A 15,322-nucleotide genomic window follows, 5' to 3' on the forward strand; every position below is an offset into this window, starting at 1 on the left:
CCGCATCTTCTTCTTTTTCTTGTTCTTCTTGGGCCCTCTGCTGAGGCCCTCATCGTCATCTGTTGGTGCCTTACCCTTGTCATCCTCGTGATTGAAGACAGCGCCGACCGCCTCCTCGCCAGCGGCGTAGTTAGCCACTACGTCCATCAGCTCATCGACGGTCTGCGGACGATTTTGGCCCAATTCTCACACCAAATCCTTACAAGTGGTGGCTGAGACGAAAGCCAGAATGATGTCGTGGTCGGGGATGTGTGGGGTCTCCGAATTTCTGCATGCACTTGCTGAGGTCCCATGAATTACCGGGGTGTATGTAGGTCCCCTTGAAGTTCCCTTCAAACACTCGGACCAGGTCAGTCCAGTCGTGGATCTGGTTGGCAGGGAGCTCCTCGAGCCACCTGCGAGCGGTTTCGGAGAGGAAGAGTGGTAGCTGCCGGATGATGGCTCGATCGTCCCTCCGAGCACCTCCCAACTAGCATGCCAGCCAGAAATCTGCCAGCCACAGCTCTGGCTTGGTTTCACCGTTATATTTGGCGATGCTAGTCAAGGGTCGGAACGGGCTTGGTAGTGGCATGCTGCGGATCGCCCTGCTGAAGACTCGAGGGCCCGGCGGCTCTAGAGCCATTCGGTCCTCATCACTGTCGTAACATCCGCCGCGGTGAGCACTGTAGCCCCGCTCCTCAGCGTCCCTGTGTCGGCGGCGTCGATGCTCGTTGATGTCATGTTGAGCGTCGTGCTATCCTCGATTGTCGACGAGGCGCTCCTAGATGGGCACTGTTTTCTTGCCTCGAGGCGGCGGCTCCTGATGAACCGATACCTCCCTCTCGTTTCGGGCCGGCTCGACGCGCTTCTCCGTGGCTGCCCCTCGACGTCGAGAGGCTGAGCTCTCAGCTTGTTGGGCTGCCGCCACGTGGAGCAGACCCTGCACCTCGTCTCAAATGCATCGTGCCTGGGAGTTTGAGGGTTCAGGCATGTTACGTAGCAGCATGGTCGCCGCCATGATGTTCTGACCGGCTCGAGGGAAGCGGATGACGAGCGGCTCGGGCTCCTCGTCCCCGATGATTTGTCGGTACATGTTTCGAGTGTTGGGTATTCTTAACATCATTACCAAAAGTAGACTAAGTTCTCTAAATCTAGTAACGGTGCCAAAAATGCCAAACCTATCCCTCACACCACTTAAGCCAAGTTGTCATCCCCAGCATGATATAAGAGACGCGGTATTGAAATATGGAATTGCTCTTCTAAATAAATAATGAATGGGATCTGCAAGCGCACAGATTAATACCGATGTAGCATTTTAACCGGGAAGTATTCTAGGAATCGTTATTTATATTTTTACCACTGGGAAGGGATTAGCAATCATCACTATTGATTACAGAATAGAATATGAGATTGAGCATCTATCATTGCATGTATAATTGAGAACATTATATCTAACTCTTCATACAGGGATAAGTGTCACATAAAAGATATATGAAATAATAATAGTGACAAGGATAACTAATCTGATCTAGCCACATAATAAATATGATAAGCACCTCAATTAGATACTCTAGAAAGTCATTAGCATGGTATTAGAACGAACTACAAGAATATTCCCTAAGTTATTCTCAACTATATAGTCTAGCATATCATAGTTAGTGCAAGCATACTTAGCAATCATTGTGAGACAAGACTACGCCCATGCATAGTGATATTAGCAAGGTAAATGAGAAACATAGCCATCACTCCCCTGTAATAATATTGCTCTGCCAGCCCAATACACGAGAGGGGGACTATATAAGAATCAATGAAGCTGTCACTATCACGAACCACCCCACGATCTGGCATATTGGGTACAATCGCAGATAAATACGGTATAAGCACCACGCCTACACAATATCTATCATTTACCCATGGATCCGATGGATAAACGCTATACGATCCTAAGCATGTATATAGATCGAATCTAACTAAGCCAAGTACATAACTATGATAAACTAAGAACAATATAATCTTGAATATAAGCAAGTAGAGCAAAGTCATAAGCAATATATTGAAGTAGAACAAAGTCATATTCATAATATTGAAGAACAAAGATAATTAGAAAGTAATTAGAAGCACAATTAGAGAATTACCAAGAATCCTCCTGACAGATCCGGAAACCAATCGAAGATTGACTCCTTCTAGTTCTAATCCTATGTAACTATGCTAATCTAGATATCTAATTGATGTGGTGGCTCTAATCTTGATCAGAGGCTTCTTCTCCCTTGAGAACAATGAATTAGGGTTGAGAGGCTCTCTCCTGCAGGGGCCAGGGGGTCTGGTTTTATAGTCCCTTCAAGTGAATATGGGCCATTGGATCAAACCGACATATATTGTATGGTTCAGATTCATCCTTTAGGTCGGTGGAGATCTCCCACGAAGCAGAGTCCTGATTGGACTCAGGGAGGGGGCGGGCGCCCAGGGCAGGAGGGCGGGCGCCCTGCCTCTGGCCCCGTTTCGCCTCCGCTTCGGTCTCGTGGCTTCTGGAGTCTTCTAGATGTAAGATAATTGCGCGGTACGTTAATATCTCTATGTAATCCCGACGTGTGGGCCTTTCTTCCGTATTTCCTGATAACCCCCTGCAGAAATAGACAAACACCAAAACTCGTGGAATTCTGTCAGATAAAACCCTAAGTCTAGATGTTAATTTCATTTGGATCCTTTTCTTTATTTATTTGATAATTAAATTTGATACTTAAGGACCGTCAACAAACTCCCCCAAGCTTACCTCTTGCTCGTCCCTGAGCAAGGATAGACTCAGCTATGGATCATAAGTTGTTACAATATCTTTAAAAATTGACGGTACTCATGCTTTTTTTTAAATAAGATCTCATCTCTGAGTTAGAGTAAACTATCAAGACTTAAAACTTACATACTTTACCTTCACCATGGGACTTGTAACTGTCACTTCTGTCTTGAGTGGTTAAAAGATAGAACAGTCTAGCCAAGTGCCATGTCTCTTATTCTTGGTCAGCTATAGCTCTGGGGTTTTTGCAGATTTTCAAATAAAACTCAGAAATTCCTTGTATGATTCTCTCAGATCTCTCTTTTGTGGTATTTCTGGATCCTTACCAAGGCAGTAATGGTATATGCCTTCTCTCAAGATATGTAGTATTTGTGGTGTAAAGCATAGTGACATTACCTTCTCTCTCATCCTACTCTAATAAGGCTTTAATATCTGGAGCTCATAGGTGGGAGATAAAGTATATATACTTACAAGACATTTATTGCATAGTCAAACCATGGATCCAAAGAAACAAATCAATAAGTTTAATCAAGATGTGCATGTGTGGCGAATGAATGGTGTATGGTGATAATGGTGATAACAATGGTGGAAACAATGGTGGTGGAAGTCTAATTCTACTTTGCTCTTTGAGGGGATACATACCTTCCTTACTTTTGAAACTTTATGAGGAGAATGAGATGCTCTTCTTTTTCTTTTCTCTCAGGTGTGTATCTTGTACCCCTAATTCTACTGTCGGACACTTGTCCCTTTTTTACCTCTCGTCTCACTTTTTCTTTTCTTTCGAGGTTTCGAGCACTTGCCCCTTTTTATTTTCTCGTATCTTTTTTTTTCTCTTTTTTTAGAGCACTCATCTCATGAGATAATATAGCAAGTGGTAGTAACAAGATAACTTGAGCATTTATTTCACAAGGGAAAAATAGAAATATTTTTGGTTATTCTCTCCCAAATTAGGAGTAGAATATTTTTGGGTGATTCTGGATATGGAAATGGATGGATATATGTGGATGGTACTTCCGGAGTAGAAGTAGCATATATGAGTGAACGTGCAAGTGAATCTTGATTTAACCACATGACAAGCTCCTAAAGGTCTACACAGCTTGACCACACTCAATGCTCATAAGCAGTAAATAGTAAATGTGTGGCTCAAAGTCTAGCAAGCATGTATATATGGCTGTGGTAGGAATTTAAACTCTCATCATACAGGAACTCATCATGCAGCATTTTAAAGATTTTTAAAGATAAAATTCTCCAGAATTCTAGCATCTCTAGGAACAGATAAACAGCAGCTCAACCTTCCCATATCGTATCCGTTAACAACTTAGACTTCAGATCAAGTTTTCATCCCATAAGTTTAGGTCTAGAGTAAGCTTTAAATTATAAGAGTTATATCTAAACTTGAGAGAGAACTTAAAATGTGCAAATTAGGCAGAGCAACTATTCATCATATCCATGCTTGAGTTTTATTTAGATACAGATTAGCATAGCCACTTTATTTATTTATTAAACACACTAAGTAAAAGACATATATAAATAAGCACAAACTTTTTATTTGGTTTTCCATAGTTATGTATATTTATATTCTAAAATAATATAAGTATAAAGATAGATAGAAATACTTATCGAGATAAATGGGGGTGCTCTCCCCCAAGCTGAATTTTGACGTAATTTCTCTTGATGTAGCTAGCAGGTGATAGAGGTGTATTTGAAAGTCAGCAGCATTCTGACAGCGATTAGAATGTCCTCCGTCTGCCAGTCTTCTTGATTCTTAAATTCTGTGGAGTTCAAATAGACAACAAAGCTTGTGGAACGGGTTAAGTGTTAGCATAAATATCTAGCCTTTATCATGTTGAGACTCCTTAATAATTATTACTCCCTGTTTTTATATTTTTATTTTATAAAGCAGAAAAGAAATATTTATTTTATTTTTATGCCACCACAGTGAATGTACTTATGGGTTTCATGCCACTCGCATACTCACATGGGGCGTACTGTTTTTCACATTTTTATTTTCTTTTTAGGATAACATGAACATGATTAACTAAATAAACTATTTGAAATAATTGAAAGGGAAAGGATAACTACCAGGTTTACCTCTTGGCAAGGCGTTCGGTGTTTTTAAGTCCTCCGAACGGGACTCTCCATTTTCTCAATTGTCCTAAGGTTCGTTGGGTGGCGTAGTCGGTAATTTCGGCAGCGCCTCCTCTTCTTGTATAGTTATCTTCATTTTCCATACCTGACTCGGTGCTTCAATCTCCTCTGGATAATTCTGTTTAAACTCTACGTCTTCTGACCTTACAACTTCTCCTTCATAGTCTGCCCATCCGTCCTTGATGATCTGCCTCCTCTGGTTGCGGTTGCGTCGCTTTCTTACCTGCTTAGATTCTTCAACGATATAGTTAGGGTCAGTAAAATAACGGCGTACCTTCTCTGAGGGGAAGTGCATATGGACTTCTCCGGTTCCAATGTAGATAATTGCTTTAACGGTGCTGAGGAATGGTCTTCCAATGATGATGGGTGGATCGTACTCATCTTCTCCCATGTCAATAACTTGAAAGTCTGTGTAGACAAAGTGATCGTCTATTTTGACTGGGACATCAGATACTATTCCTTTAACTTCTCGAAATGTTTGATCTGCCATCTGAAGCTGAATGTATGTTGGTCTTAGTGGCATGGTCCCGAACAAGAGCCCATAGGTGACTGCGGCCATTATGTTGACGCCTGATCCGGTGTCACAAAACGTCTTGTAGAAGTTGTATCCATTTATTGAGCAGTAGATGCTTGGCATTCCTGGGTCATCCTTCTTGGTCAAAAGCGGTGACTTAAGTTGGTGATCTTGGCCTCCATGAACTACAGTGACCATCTTAGCTGACTCGGTCCACACTTGCTTGTTCCTGTTCCTCCTGTTGATCCTCTTCCTTGACTCACGTCTGGAGTGATCTGGAATTTGTGTAGTCTTATTCTTGAAGAAAAATGTCTCCTTCTTCCCTTTGACGTAGAAACTGATCTTAGCAGCACTGGTGTAGATGATAGCTCCCGTGGTGTTTAAGAATGGGCTCCCTAGGATGATAGGTGCTCTCTCATCATTTCCGGTCTCTACCACTACGAAGTCTGCTGGGGCATATAAGGTACCAACTCGGACGCAAAGGTTCTTCACTATTCCTTTTGGAAAAGTTATCGTCTGATCTGCAAACTGCAAACACATGGTTGTTTCTAATAAAGGATATGTAAAGAATTTTTCATAAAGTACCCTGGGTATAATGTTGACACTAGAGCCAAAGTCGCAGAGTGCTTCTGGAACGTCCACCATGCCGATGGAGATCGGGATGACGGGGCGTCCTGGATCGCCTTTCTTGATCGGCAGAAGGTCAGTAGAGAATTCAGTGATGGGGTTACTCCAATTACCTGCATCAAACATGTCTACAAGATTTGCAGATTCTAATCCTTCCGGTTGTGATGGTATACCGGGGTTAGTAGTAGGAACAGCAGCAGCTATTTGATTTAACTGAGATTCAATCATTTTATTAAAGCTAATTTGATTCTTGATGGCAGTAGAAAAATTATCCATTCTATTATTTATATTTTCTAGCATTTTATCATTAGATGCCAATTTCTTAGATAGGTTATCCATTAGCTTTCCTTGATTAGACACTAACTCTCTTAAAGGTGGAAAATTATTATTATTGTTGTAAGAATTGTTACCTTGATAATTACCTGAGTAGTTAGGCCTCTGTTGATTCCAACCTTGATTTTGTTGAGGACGGTTGTAGTAGTAGTTGTTGTTGATGTAGTTCGCATCCTCTAGTATCTCAGGACAGTGGTTGCCTGAGTGTCCAGTGTCTCCACACTCCTCACAAGTCATGTGAGAGTCGTAGATGTGCATAACTTCTTTCTTGTCTCCAGCTCTATCATCGAGCTTCTTCATGAGCAGGTCTAGCTTTGCAGACAGCATGTCTACCTCCTTCAGCTGATGCATACCTCCACCTCTCTTGCGTGTTTGGGTCCTCTCTTTATTCCAGCTTTGATTGGACGCCATCTTCTCCACAAGAGCTGTGGCTTGTGGTATAGTAAGTGATAAGAATGCTCCTCCAGCTGCAGCATCCATGGTCTCTCGGGTACTGTTGCCGAGTCCATGATAAAATGTCTGCATCAATAGCCAACTCTCCATTCCATGATGGGGACATTCTAGGATGTAGTCTTGAAAGTGCTCCCATGCTTCTGGAACAGATTCATCATTTTGTTGCTGAAAACTTGTAATCTTCCCACGGAGAGCATTGGTCTTGCCCATAGGAAAGAACTTTGCCAGGAAGTTTGTTGAGCAGAGTGCCCACGTAGTATTCTTCTCCTTTGTAGCGTAGAACCACTGCTTCGCTCTTCCTAACAGTGAGAATGGGAAGAGGCGAAGTAGTATAGCATCTTTGGAAACTCCTGATATGGTGAATGTGTTGCAAATCTCCAGGAAGTGTTGTAAATGAGCACTAGCATCTTCATGTGCCTTCCCACAGAACTGGTTGGATTGCACCATGTTGATAAGTCCAGGCTTGAGCTCAAAGTTGCCATCGATCTCTGCAGCAGGTCCAGTGCGGATGTTGTCCGTAGTGGGAGCTGAGAACTCGCGGATTGATTTATTCGCCATGGCTTCGAACTCTGAAGACAAGTTCCGGTGATCTTCTTGATTGGTTGAAGCTTCTTGCTGAAGTGTTGATGATCTCTTCTTGGGCTTTGCTCTCGTCTTCTTGAATAATGCTTCGGGATTGTCAACAAAATTTCCTGGAAGATGTCTTCTATTCATACATTCCCCTGCATAAGATAAAATAGAAAAATATCGGGGTAAAACTGTATGAGAGAATAGATAAGCTCAATCATATTAGTGATGCGAATGATAACTCAAAATCTTTTATTCTATTCCTGATTAGTAATCAACCTTTCCCGGCAACGGCACCAAAAATGCTTGTTGGGTATTCTTAACATCATTACCAAAAGTAGACTAAGCTCTCTAAATCTAGTAACGGTGCCAAAAATGCCAAACATATCCCTCACACCACTTAAGCCAAGTTGTCATCCCCAGCATGATATAAGAGACGCGGTATTGAAATATGCAATTGCTCTTCTAAATAAATAATGAATGGGATCTGCAAGCGCACAGATTAATACCGATGTAGCATTTTAACCGGGAAGTATTCCAGGTATCGTTATTTATATTTTTACCACTGGGAAGGGATTAGCAATCATCACTATTGATTACAGAATAGAATATGAGATTGAGCATCTATCATTGCATGTATAATTGAGAACATTATATCTAACTCTTCATACAGGGATAAGTGTCACATAAAAGATATATGAAATAATAATAGTGACAAGGATAACTAATCTGATCTAGCCACATAATAAATATGATAAGCACCTCAATTAGATACTCTAGAAAGTCATTAGCATGGTATTAGAACGAACTATAAGAATATTCCCTAAGTTATTCTCAACTATATAGTCTAGCATATCATAGTTAGTGCAAGCATACTTAGCAATCATTGTGAGACAAGACTACGCCCATGCATAGTGATATTAGCAAGGTAAATGAGAAACATAGCAATCACTCCCCTGTAATAATATTGCTCTGCCAGCCCAATACACGAGAGGGGGACTATATAAGAATCAATGAAGCTGTCACTATCACGAACCACCCCACGATCTGGCATATTGGGTACAATCGCAGATAAATACGGTATAAGCACCACGCCTACACAATATCTATCATTTACCCATGGATCCGATGGATAAACGCTATACGATCCTAAGCATGTATATAGATCGAATCTAACTAAGCCAAGTACATAACTATGATAAACTAAGAACAATATAATCTTGAATATAAGCAAGTAGAGCAAAGTCATAAGCAATATATTGAAGTAGAACAAAGTCATATTCATAATATTGAAGAACAAAGATAATTAGAAAGTAATTAGAAGCACAATTAGAGAATTACCAAGAATCCTCCTGACAGATCCGGAAACCAATCGAAGATTGACTCCTTCTAGTTCTAATCCTATGTAGCTATGCTAATCTAGATATCTAATTGATGTGGTGGCTCTAATCTTGATCAGAGGCTTCTTCTCCCTTGAGAACAATGAATTAGGGTTGAGAGGCTCTCTCCTCCAGGGGCCAGGGGGCCTGGTTTTATAGTCCCTTCAAGTGAATATGGGCCATTGGATCAAACCGACATAGATTGTATGGTTTAGATTCATCCTTTAGGTCGATGGAGATCTCCCACGAAGCAGAGTCCTGATTGGACTCAGGGAGGGGGCGGGCGCCCAGGGCAGGAGGGCGGGCGCCCTGCCTCTGGCCCCGTTTCGCCTCCGCTTCGGTCTCGTGGCTTCTGGAGTCTTCTAGATGTAAGATAATTGCGCGGTACGTTAATATCTCTATGTAATCCCGACGTGTGGGCCTTTCTTCCGTATTTCCTGATAACCCCCTGCAGAAATAGACAAACACCAAAACTCGTGGAATTCTGTCAGATAAAACCCTAAGTCTGGATGTTGATTTCATTTGGATCCTTTTCTTTATTTATTTGATAATTAAATTTGATACTTAAGGACCGTCAACATCGAGCACGACCACGCGCGCCCCCACCGTGCGGGTGCGGTTGGTCTCGCTCGAGGGCCTGCTCAAGCTGGTTGAGGCGCTCGCGATCCTTGTCTAGCTTGGCTTTGAGCTCTCACAGCTGCGCAAGTGGCACGGCCTTATCGTCTCGAGGTGGTGTGTCCACCTGCCCGTCGTTCCCAGGTGTCCTGGGCTCTTCCCTTGCTGTGGGGGCTCGAGCACCAGCAGCGGCGTCCTGCGTGTCGTCCATGGTAGCCATAGCCCCGTTGATGTTGAAGCATTCCCTGGTAGGGTCGTAGCTTTCGGATTCAGAGTCGGGGTCTGGCTTGGCGGTGTAGAAACATCCACGCCCCTCCTCCGCCAACTGCTGTCTGGGCGTGGTGATGGTGTATCGTCCAGGTCCTAGGCATCGAAGCCCGCGTATCTGGGGAAAACCTGACTGCTCAGCTACTTGTGGAGCTTGCTGTCGTGTCTCTGCGTTACGCGGGAGGACTAGTGGTCGCTCCACGAACGTCCCGGCGCCTAGACATATCGCCCTGGTGAGCGACGTCGCGGCGTTGTCCAAGCCGAACAGAAGCATTCACCTCGTGGCGAACAGACTGTGTGGTAGCAGTGCAGATGGAGGTGAGGGTGCACGGGGTATGCTGCCTCCTGACGCTGTCGCGTGGCCGTTCTGACGTCTGACCGTTGTGACAGTGGTCTCGACGCATTGAGCTGTCGGCTCCTCCACTGTTGCCCGTTCCGCACGAGGCGATGATCGCGCAGCAATGGTGGAGCGGTGGCGATGCTGGCCACGCCTCCTCTTGGGCAGGGATGTGTGGTGGCGAGGCCGTCTCGGAGCCTTTGATTGTGTGGACGTGATACGAGCCCCTCTAGGTCCTTTGATCGAGAGTAGGATCATGTCATAGCCGAAGCCGGTGGACATGAACTCAAGGCTCCTAAACTAAATCACCGTGGAGCGTGCGATCAGCGAGATGTGAGTGGCCATCCGGAAAGAGATGGGAAATCAGTGGTAACACATAGGACCCCTACCTAGCGTGCCAACTGTCGGTGTTTTGACCCCGGGTGGTGACACCAACGAGCGAATTTATGTGCGGGCTCCCTTCTCCGGATGGTGATACACAAATGACTCAAAGATTTATCCTGGTTCGAGCAAGAGAAGACCCTACGTCCAGCGGGGGGAGACTTTGTATTATCTTGCACCTAAGTGCTTGTACAGGGATGAATACAAGTGGATGTGGCCAAGAGTTCTAAGTCCTAGCCGATGGTGTTGGGTGAGTCGTATTCCACTACAAGAAATGCATGATTTTTTGACATATTTAGTATGACAATAGATCGTGATGTCATTATATCATTCAGATTATGACATTCTGTAATAGGCATTTTGACCTAGTGACATAAAAAAGCTGGATGTCATAATAAATGTCATAGAACTATTCTAATTCCATACTATGACAATATTCACTATGTCATGAGACCTAATTTATAAATGTCAAAAAAATTAACATAGGTTGGGTGTCAAAAAATATTTTTAGAAATATTTAAAATACTCTTGTCCATGTTGGCATATCTATAATTGTTATTTAGGACTTTTGTGCATTCGACAAAGTGGTGAGAACTTTGTTCTCAAATTATACTTATCCATTCATAGTTGACGAGAGTATGAGAGGGATGAGTAGAATTTGAGAACAAAGTTATCATCACTTTCTCGGATGCACAAAAGTCCTAAATAACAATTGTAGATATGAATTAGTAGATCAATCTTTGTATTGAAAACTTTTTTGTTTGAAATAATTTAGTACCCCAAAATTTGGTTTCAAGTTTGAAAATTATGAATTTCAAAATTTGTAGTCTCCAAACAATCTCAATTGAGAAAATGAAAAGTATAAAGATGGTAGATCTCGATGACTGCAACAACTTTGTTTCTTACCAAATTTCAATTTGAAATCATTTGCTACCCTAAAAATGTATTCCAAAATCGTAATACAACAACTGTACCACTGACATTAGGGGCCCACGCACCAGACCAAAAATTCACTGCCTGCCAAGGACTGTGCTAGCGACACGTGGGCCCAACACTCCATCCCGCCTAGCCAATTGCCACTGACAGATGGGCCCAAAAACCCTCCAGCCTAAAAAATTCCCCTCCCAGACTTATCCTCTTCTCCCCATCGGTCCACGCCGCACTCTCCTCCCAGACTTATCCTCTTCTCCCCTCCCTCCTTCGAAACCTAGGGCACCCCGCAGTGCCTCAACACGCAGTCCACGCCGCCGCCGCCGTAGCGCGGCAGTCCACACAGCTCCTCTGCACGGCCGCATCTGCCGCATCCACCCATCCCACCACCGCACCTCCGCTCCGCCGCATCCACGGATCCACACCTAAACCTAGCCTCGCTGCATCCCGCCGCCGCACCTCCGCATCCCCCACATCCACCGAATCCCGCCAGAGCTGGAAGGAGTCACCACCACCAGGCCGTGGGGACACGGAGCCCTAAGCCGGAGGGAGGCGCCAAGTTGCAAACCGGAGGATGGAGCCCTGAGCCGGAGGGAGGCACCAAGCTGCAGGCCGGAGGGAGGCGCCAACTCTGCTTACGCAAATCCAAAGGTACTCTGCTTGCGCCACGCTCGAGCTGGGACTGGTCGTTGGTAGAGATCTCCCAAGTAGTTCTGCCTGCTTGACCAAGCTGGGCGAGATCTCCCAGTAGTTCTTCAGCGTCGCACTGCATCTTGTGCATATATCAAAGATCCCTCGGCATCGGTTCTTCTCCATCGCTGTCGGGCGAGATGCCCGTCGCCGTGGAGGACAGGGGCGGCACCGTGGCGCTGATGCCGGCATCCCTCTTCCTCCTGGGCACATGGCCGGCTCTCCTGACGCTGCTGGAGCGCAGAGGCCGGCTGCCTCAGCACATCTACCTCGACTACTCCATCACCAACCTCGTCATCGCCGTCCTGATGGCCGTCGCGTTTGGGCAGGTTGGATATAGCAGGCAAGACTTCTTCACTCAGCTCACCCAGGTTAGTGTTCTGGATCCCTTAGGATTGTCAGAAATTGCTTATCTGAGTTTGACGGGCATGCCTTCCCTTTCGGTAGTAAATTACACTTGACATAATAGACTTAGCAAGCACCTTTAGCTCTCGATTATTTTCAGCATATTCTGTCTGCCATGTCATGGTAAATTACACATGGGATTTTGTCCAAACCAAGAGGGACCCTGATGCTTCTAAACAATTGAGCATTGCAGCCACACTGTTTGCAAGTTTAACCATTATGTTTGCAATGTCATGGCAGATGCAGGACAATTGGCCTTCAGTCCTAATCGCAATGGCCGGTGGCCTTGCCCTCAGTCTTGGGAACCTGGTCTCGCAGTACGCATGGGCGTTTGCCGGTCTATCATTGACAAACGTCATCTGCGCAAGCATGACAGTTGTTTCAGGTGCGTACATATACACCTATGAATCCTTTGTCAGCATGAAAATGGTTTTGAGATTGCTGATGTTGGCACATCATTCATGTTCAGGCACGACCATAAATTATTTTCTCGATGGTCGTATCAATCGAGCGGAGATACTCTTCCCGGGTGTCGTGTGCTTCCTCATGGCGGTGTTCCTTGGTGCAGCCGTCCATTCTTCCAATGCCAAGGATGATGAACAGAAGCTAAGCATGTCAGACAGCCATTTCTTCTTCTGAACAATATCTCACATTTCTGTCGAGAAACATGTGTCAAGAAGCTCTAAATATTTGTAGGAAGAGTGCAGACATCGAGCTCAGCAGTGACTTCAGACAAAGGTAGGTAGTATTTGAACATTTAGAAGCTGAACAAACTCTGTTCGTTCATGCATATGCTTACAACAAAATTGGTTCTGTTTTTCAGCGAAGTTGCTGCCTGCTCCTGAAGAATCGAAGAATGGAGATGAAGAAGATTACAGCGCTTCCAATGAGTTGAAACCAGGCACTGCAGAGTTCATCATCCAGGTTGAGGAGAGACGGTCAATCAAGGTTGCTCTCTTGTAGTAACACAATTGAATGAAGCTTCAACAATTGCAGCAGCATCACTAACACTTGTGGTTTCTGAATTCTGGCGCAGGTCCTTGGCCATAGAAAGTTGCTAGGCCTCAGTCTCGTTTTCTTTGCTGGGGCCTGCTTTTCTCTCTTCTCACCGGCGATCAACCTAGCCACCAACGACCAGTGGCGTGCCCTGAGGAAGGGTGTCCCGCACCTGTTGGTCTACACCGCCTTCTCTCTCAAAATCTTGTTAGAATAGGCTAAAAGCTACTGCTATAATTGTTATTTTATGACACTGAAGTGTAATACTTTGTACAGGGTGAGAATGCACTATACTAGTTAAGCCTTCTTGTAGTCTTTTGTTCGGAATAGTACTACTTTTGGTTATTAATCCTTGTAGTTATCACTGAGGTGTTCAATATGAATATCCCTACAGCTAATTATGTGTTGTCATATTAATGTATCAAAGTTACCTTATGGGTTGTCATATTACAAGCAAGCTAATTCTTGTGTCAAAGATACAACATGTTTTTACTTCCTAGTTCCTAGCATGTTAAGTAATACTAATTTGTTAGTTTTTCCTTCCACTTATTTACAAAAACTGAAACCAGTTTCTGGTCTGTCTGTGTTTGCTTATAAATCTCTGATTTGGAGAAGCAGCTAGAGGAACAGAAAGAGGCATCAAGGAAGATTGAAGAAGCAGCCAAGAAGAATGCTGAGGAGACTGAAAATGTGAGGCAAAAATCACTTGAAATGCAAGGCTTCCTTCATACCTTGTTCACCGAGAAATTTCCATCAGGCATTCTGCCAGATCTTCAGCAGTAAGCTATTGTGTCGTTGTTGTTATGTAAATTTGAGACAACAATTTCTTGAATTGTAAGACTATTATAGTAAAATTATTGTGATGTCTTGCTGTGTTCAAGCAGCAGATTCTTGAATTGTAAGACTGGTGATTTGGAGATAATATTATGTGATGTATGGGCTGATTTCTGTGATGATGGGCTGTCTGTGATGCATGAGCTGTGTTGTGATTTATATGGGTTGGGCTGAATTTTGAGGGCTGAATTGATTTTATGACATTTATTTTTCTATGCCATGTCATCGCCACATCAGCTTTTCATCTTACGTGGCATTTTTCCATGTGGCGAGGTTTCAGATATTATGACAAATAACCAATGTCATACCTCATGACAAAGAATATACAGATGTCACATGATCATTTTTTGACATATAGTTTTTTGTCAACTAATTGTCACAACTCTAATATTGTGACATTATTTTCATATGTAATGACATAAATAGAAAGTCAAAAAATCACAGGATTCTTGTAGTGTTCTACGTGTTGTGTTCTATGAATCTCTGTCGTGTATGTCGTCCTCAGTGTCCCCTTTTATATTTCTAAGGGGAGACCTAGGTTACAGGGTGTAGACATTAGAATAAGCCTCGATAGGGGTATGGTGCGCTGACCTACTCGAGGCCTCCGTACCGGCGTGGCCTCGAGCCATCTTGTTACAGGGTACTTTGGTAATGATGGCGTGTGCGCTCCTGAATTTAGCTCCTGTACATCGTCTTGGATTGGCTTAGGCGCGAGCATGCTTGTACGTCGTGGCAGTAGTCACGTCTGGGGTGGTTGAAGCGCTGACTTCCATCGCCTGATCCTTTCCTGGGAAGGAACATGTCTGCTCGAGGGTCGGGTCGCACGAGCGGCCTTGCTGTGTGGAAGCGCTGACTTCATGCGTCTCGAGGGGTGCCGAGATGGGATATCACGTCTGCTATATTGTACCGGATCATACCTTTATCCATCCTTGGGTATAAAGCTAGAAAAGGTGGAAATTTGATGGGTCCTTGTTCCCATATCACGCTTCCCGTGAGTGTCGGGTTAGGTGGGAGCATGGCAGTCGCATTAAATGCCCTGGCTTCTGTACCCGCAACAGGCGGTGGTGGATGCTTTTGCG

The 15,322-nt window shown here is 44.2% G+C and overlaps 1 protein-coding gene across 4 annotated transcripts; it reads left to right on the forward strand.

Annotated features, from left to right (window-relative positions):
* Window positions 11,547-14,362, forward strand: LOC8073723 (ureide permease 1). 4 transcript variants are annotated; one of them, XM_021448576.1, is made up of 7 exons: window positions 11,547-12,379; window positions 12,654-12,798; window positions 12,883-13,027; window positions 13,110-13,151; window positions 13,237-13,361; window positions 13,450-13,583; window positions 14,025-14,362. In XM_021448576.1, exons 1-5 carry the CDS (start codon window positions 12,149-12,151, stop codon window positions 13,256-13,258), a joined length of 585 nt encoding a protein of 194 aa, XP_021304251.1. In that variant the 5' UTR covers window positions 11,547-12,148; the 3' UTR covers window positions 13,259-13,361; window positions 13,450-13,583; window positions 14,025-14,362. The 4 variants fall into 4 exon arrangements, with proteins under 4 accessions (XP_021304251.1, XP_021304252.1, XP_002436861.1 ...); XM_021448577.1 differs by having other exon boundaries at window positions 14,028-14,362; XM_002436816.2 differs by having other exon boundaries at window positions 11,547-11,969; window positions 12,109-12,379; window positions 13,450-14,362.

Source organism: Sorghum bicolor, chromosome 10 (genome assembly GCF_000003195.3).
Source record: "Sorghum bicolor cultivar BTx623 chromosome 10, Sorghum_bicolor_NCBIv3, whole genome shotgun sequence".
In the NCBI taxonomy this organism is placed as follows: domain Eukaryota; kingdom Viridiplantae; phylum Streptophyta; class Magnoliopsida; order Poales; family Poaceae; genus Sorghum; species Sorghum bicolor.

Excerpts from the sequence above, each read along its gene's own strand:
- LOC8073723 (XM_021448575.1), top strand. The coding sequence starts at position 12,149 with ATGCCCGTCGCCGTGGAGGACAGGGGCGGCACCGTGGCGCTGATGCCG. Across the intron at positions 12,380-12,653 it reads TCTTCACTCAGCTCACCCAG|ATGCAGGACAATTGGCCTTC; the intron begins GTTAGTGTTCTG and ends ATGTCATGGCAG. Across the intron at positions 13,152-13,236 it reads AGCAGTGACTTCAGACAAAG|CGAAGTTGCTGCCTGCTCCT; the intron begins GTAGGTAGTATT and ends TCTGTTTTTCAG.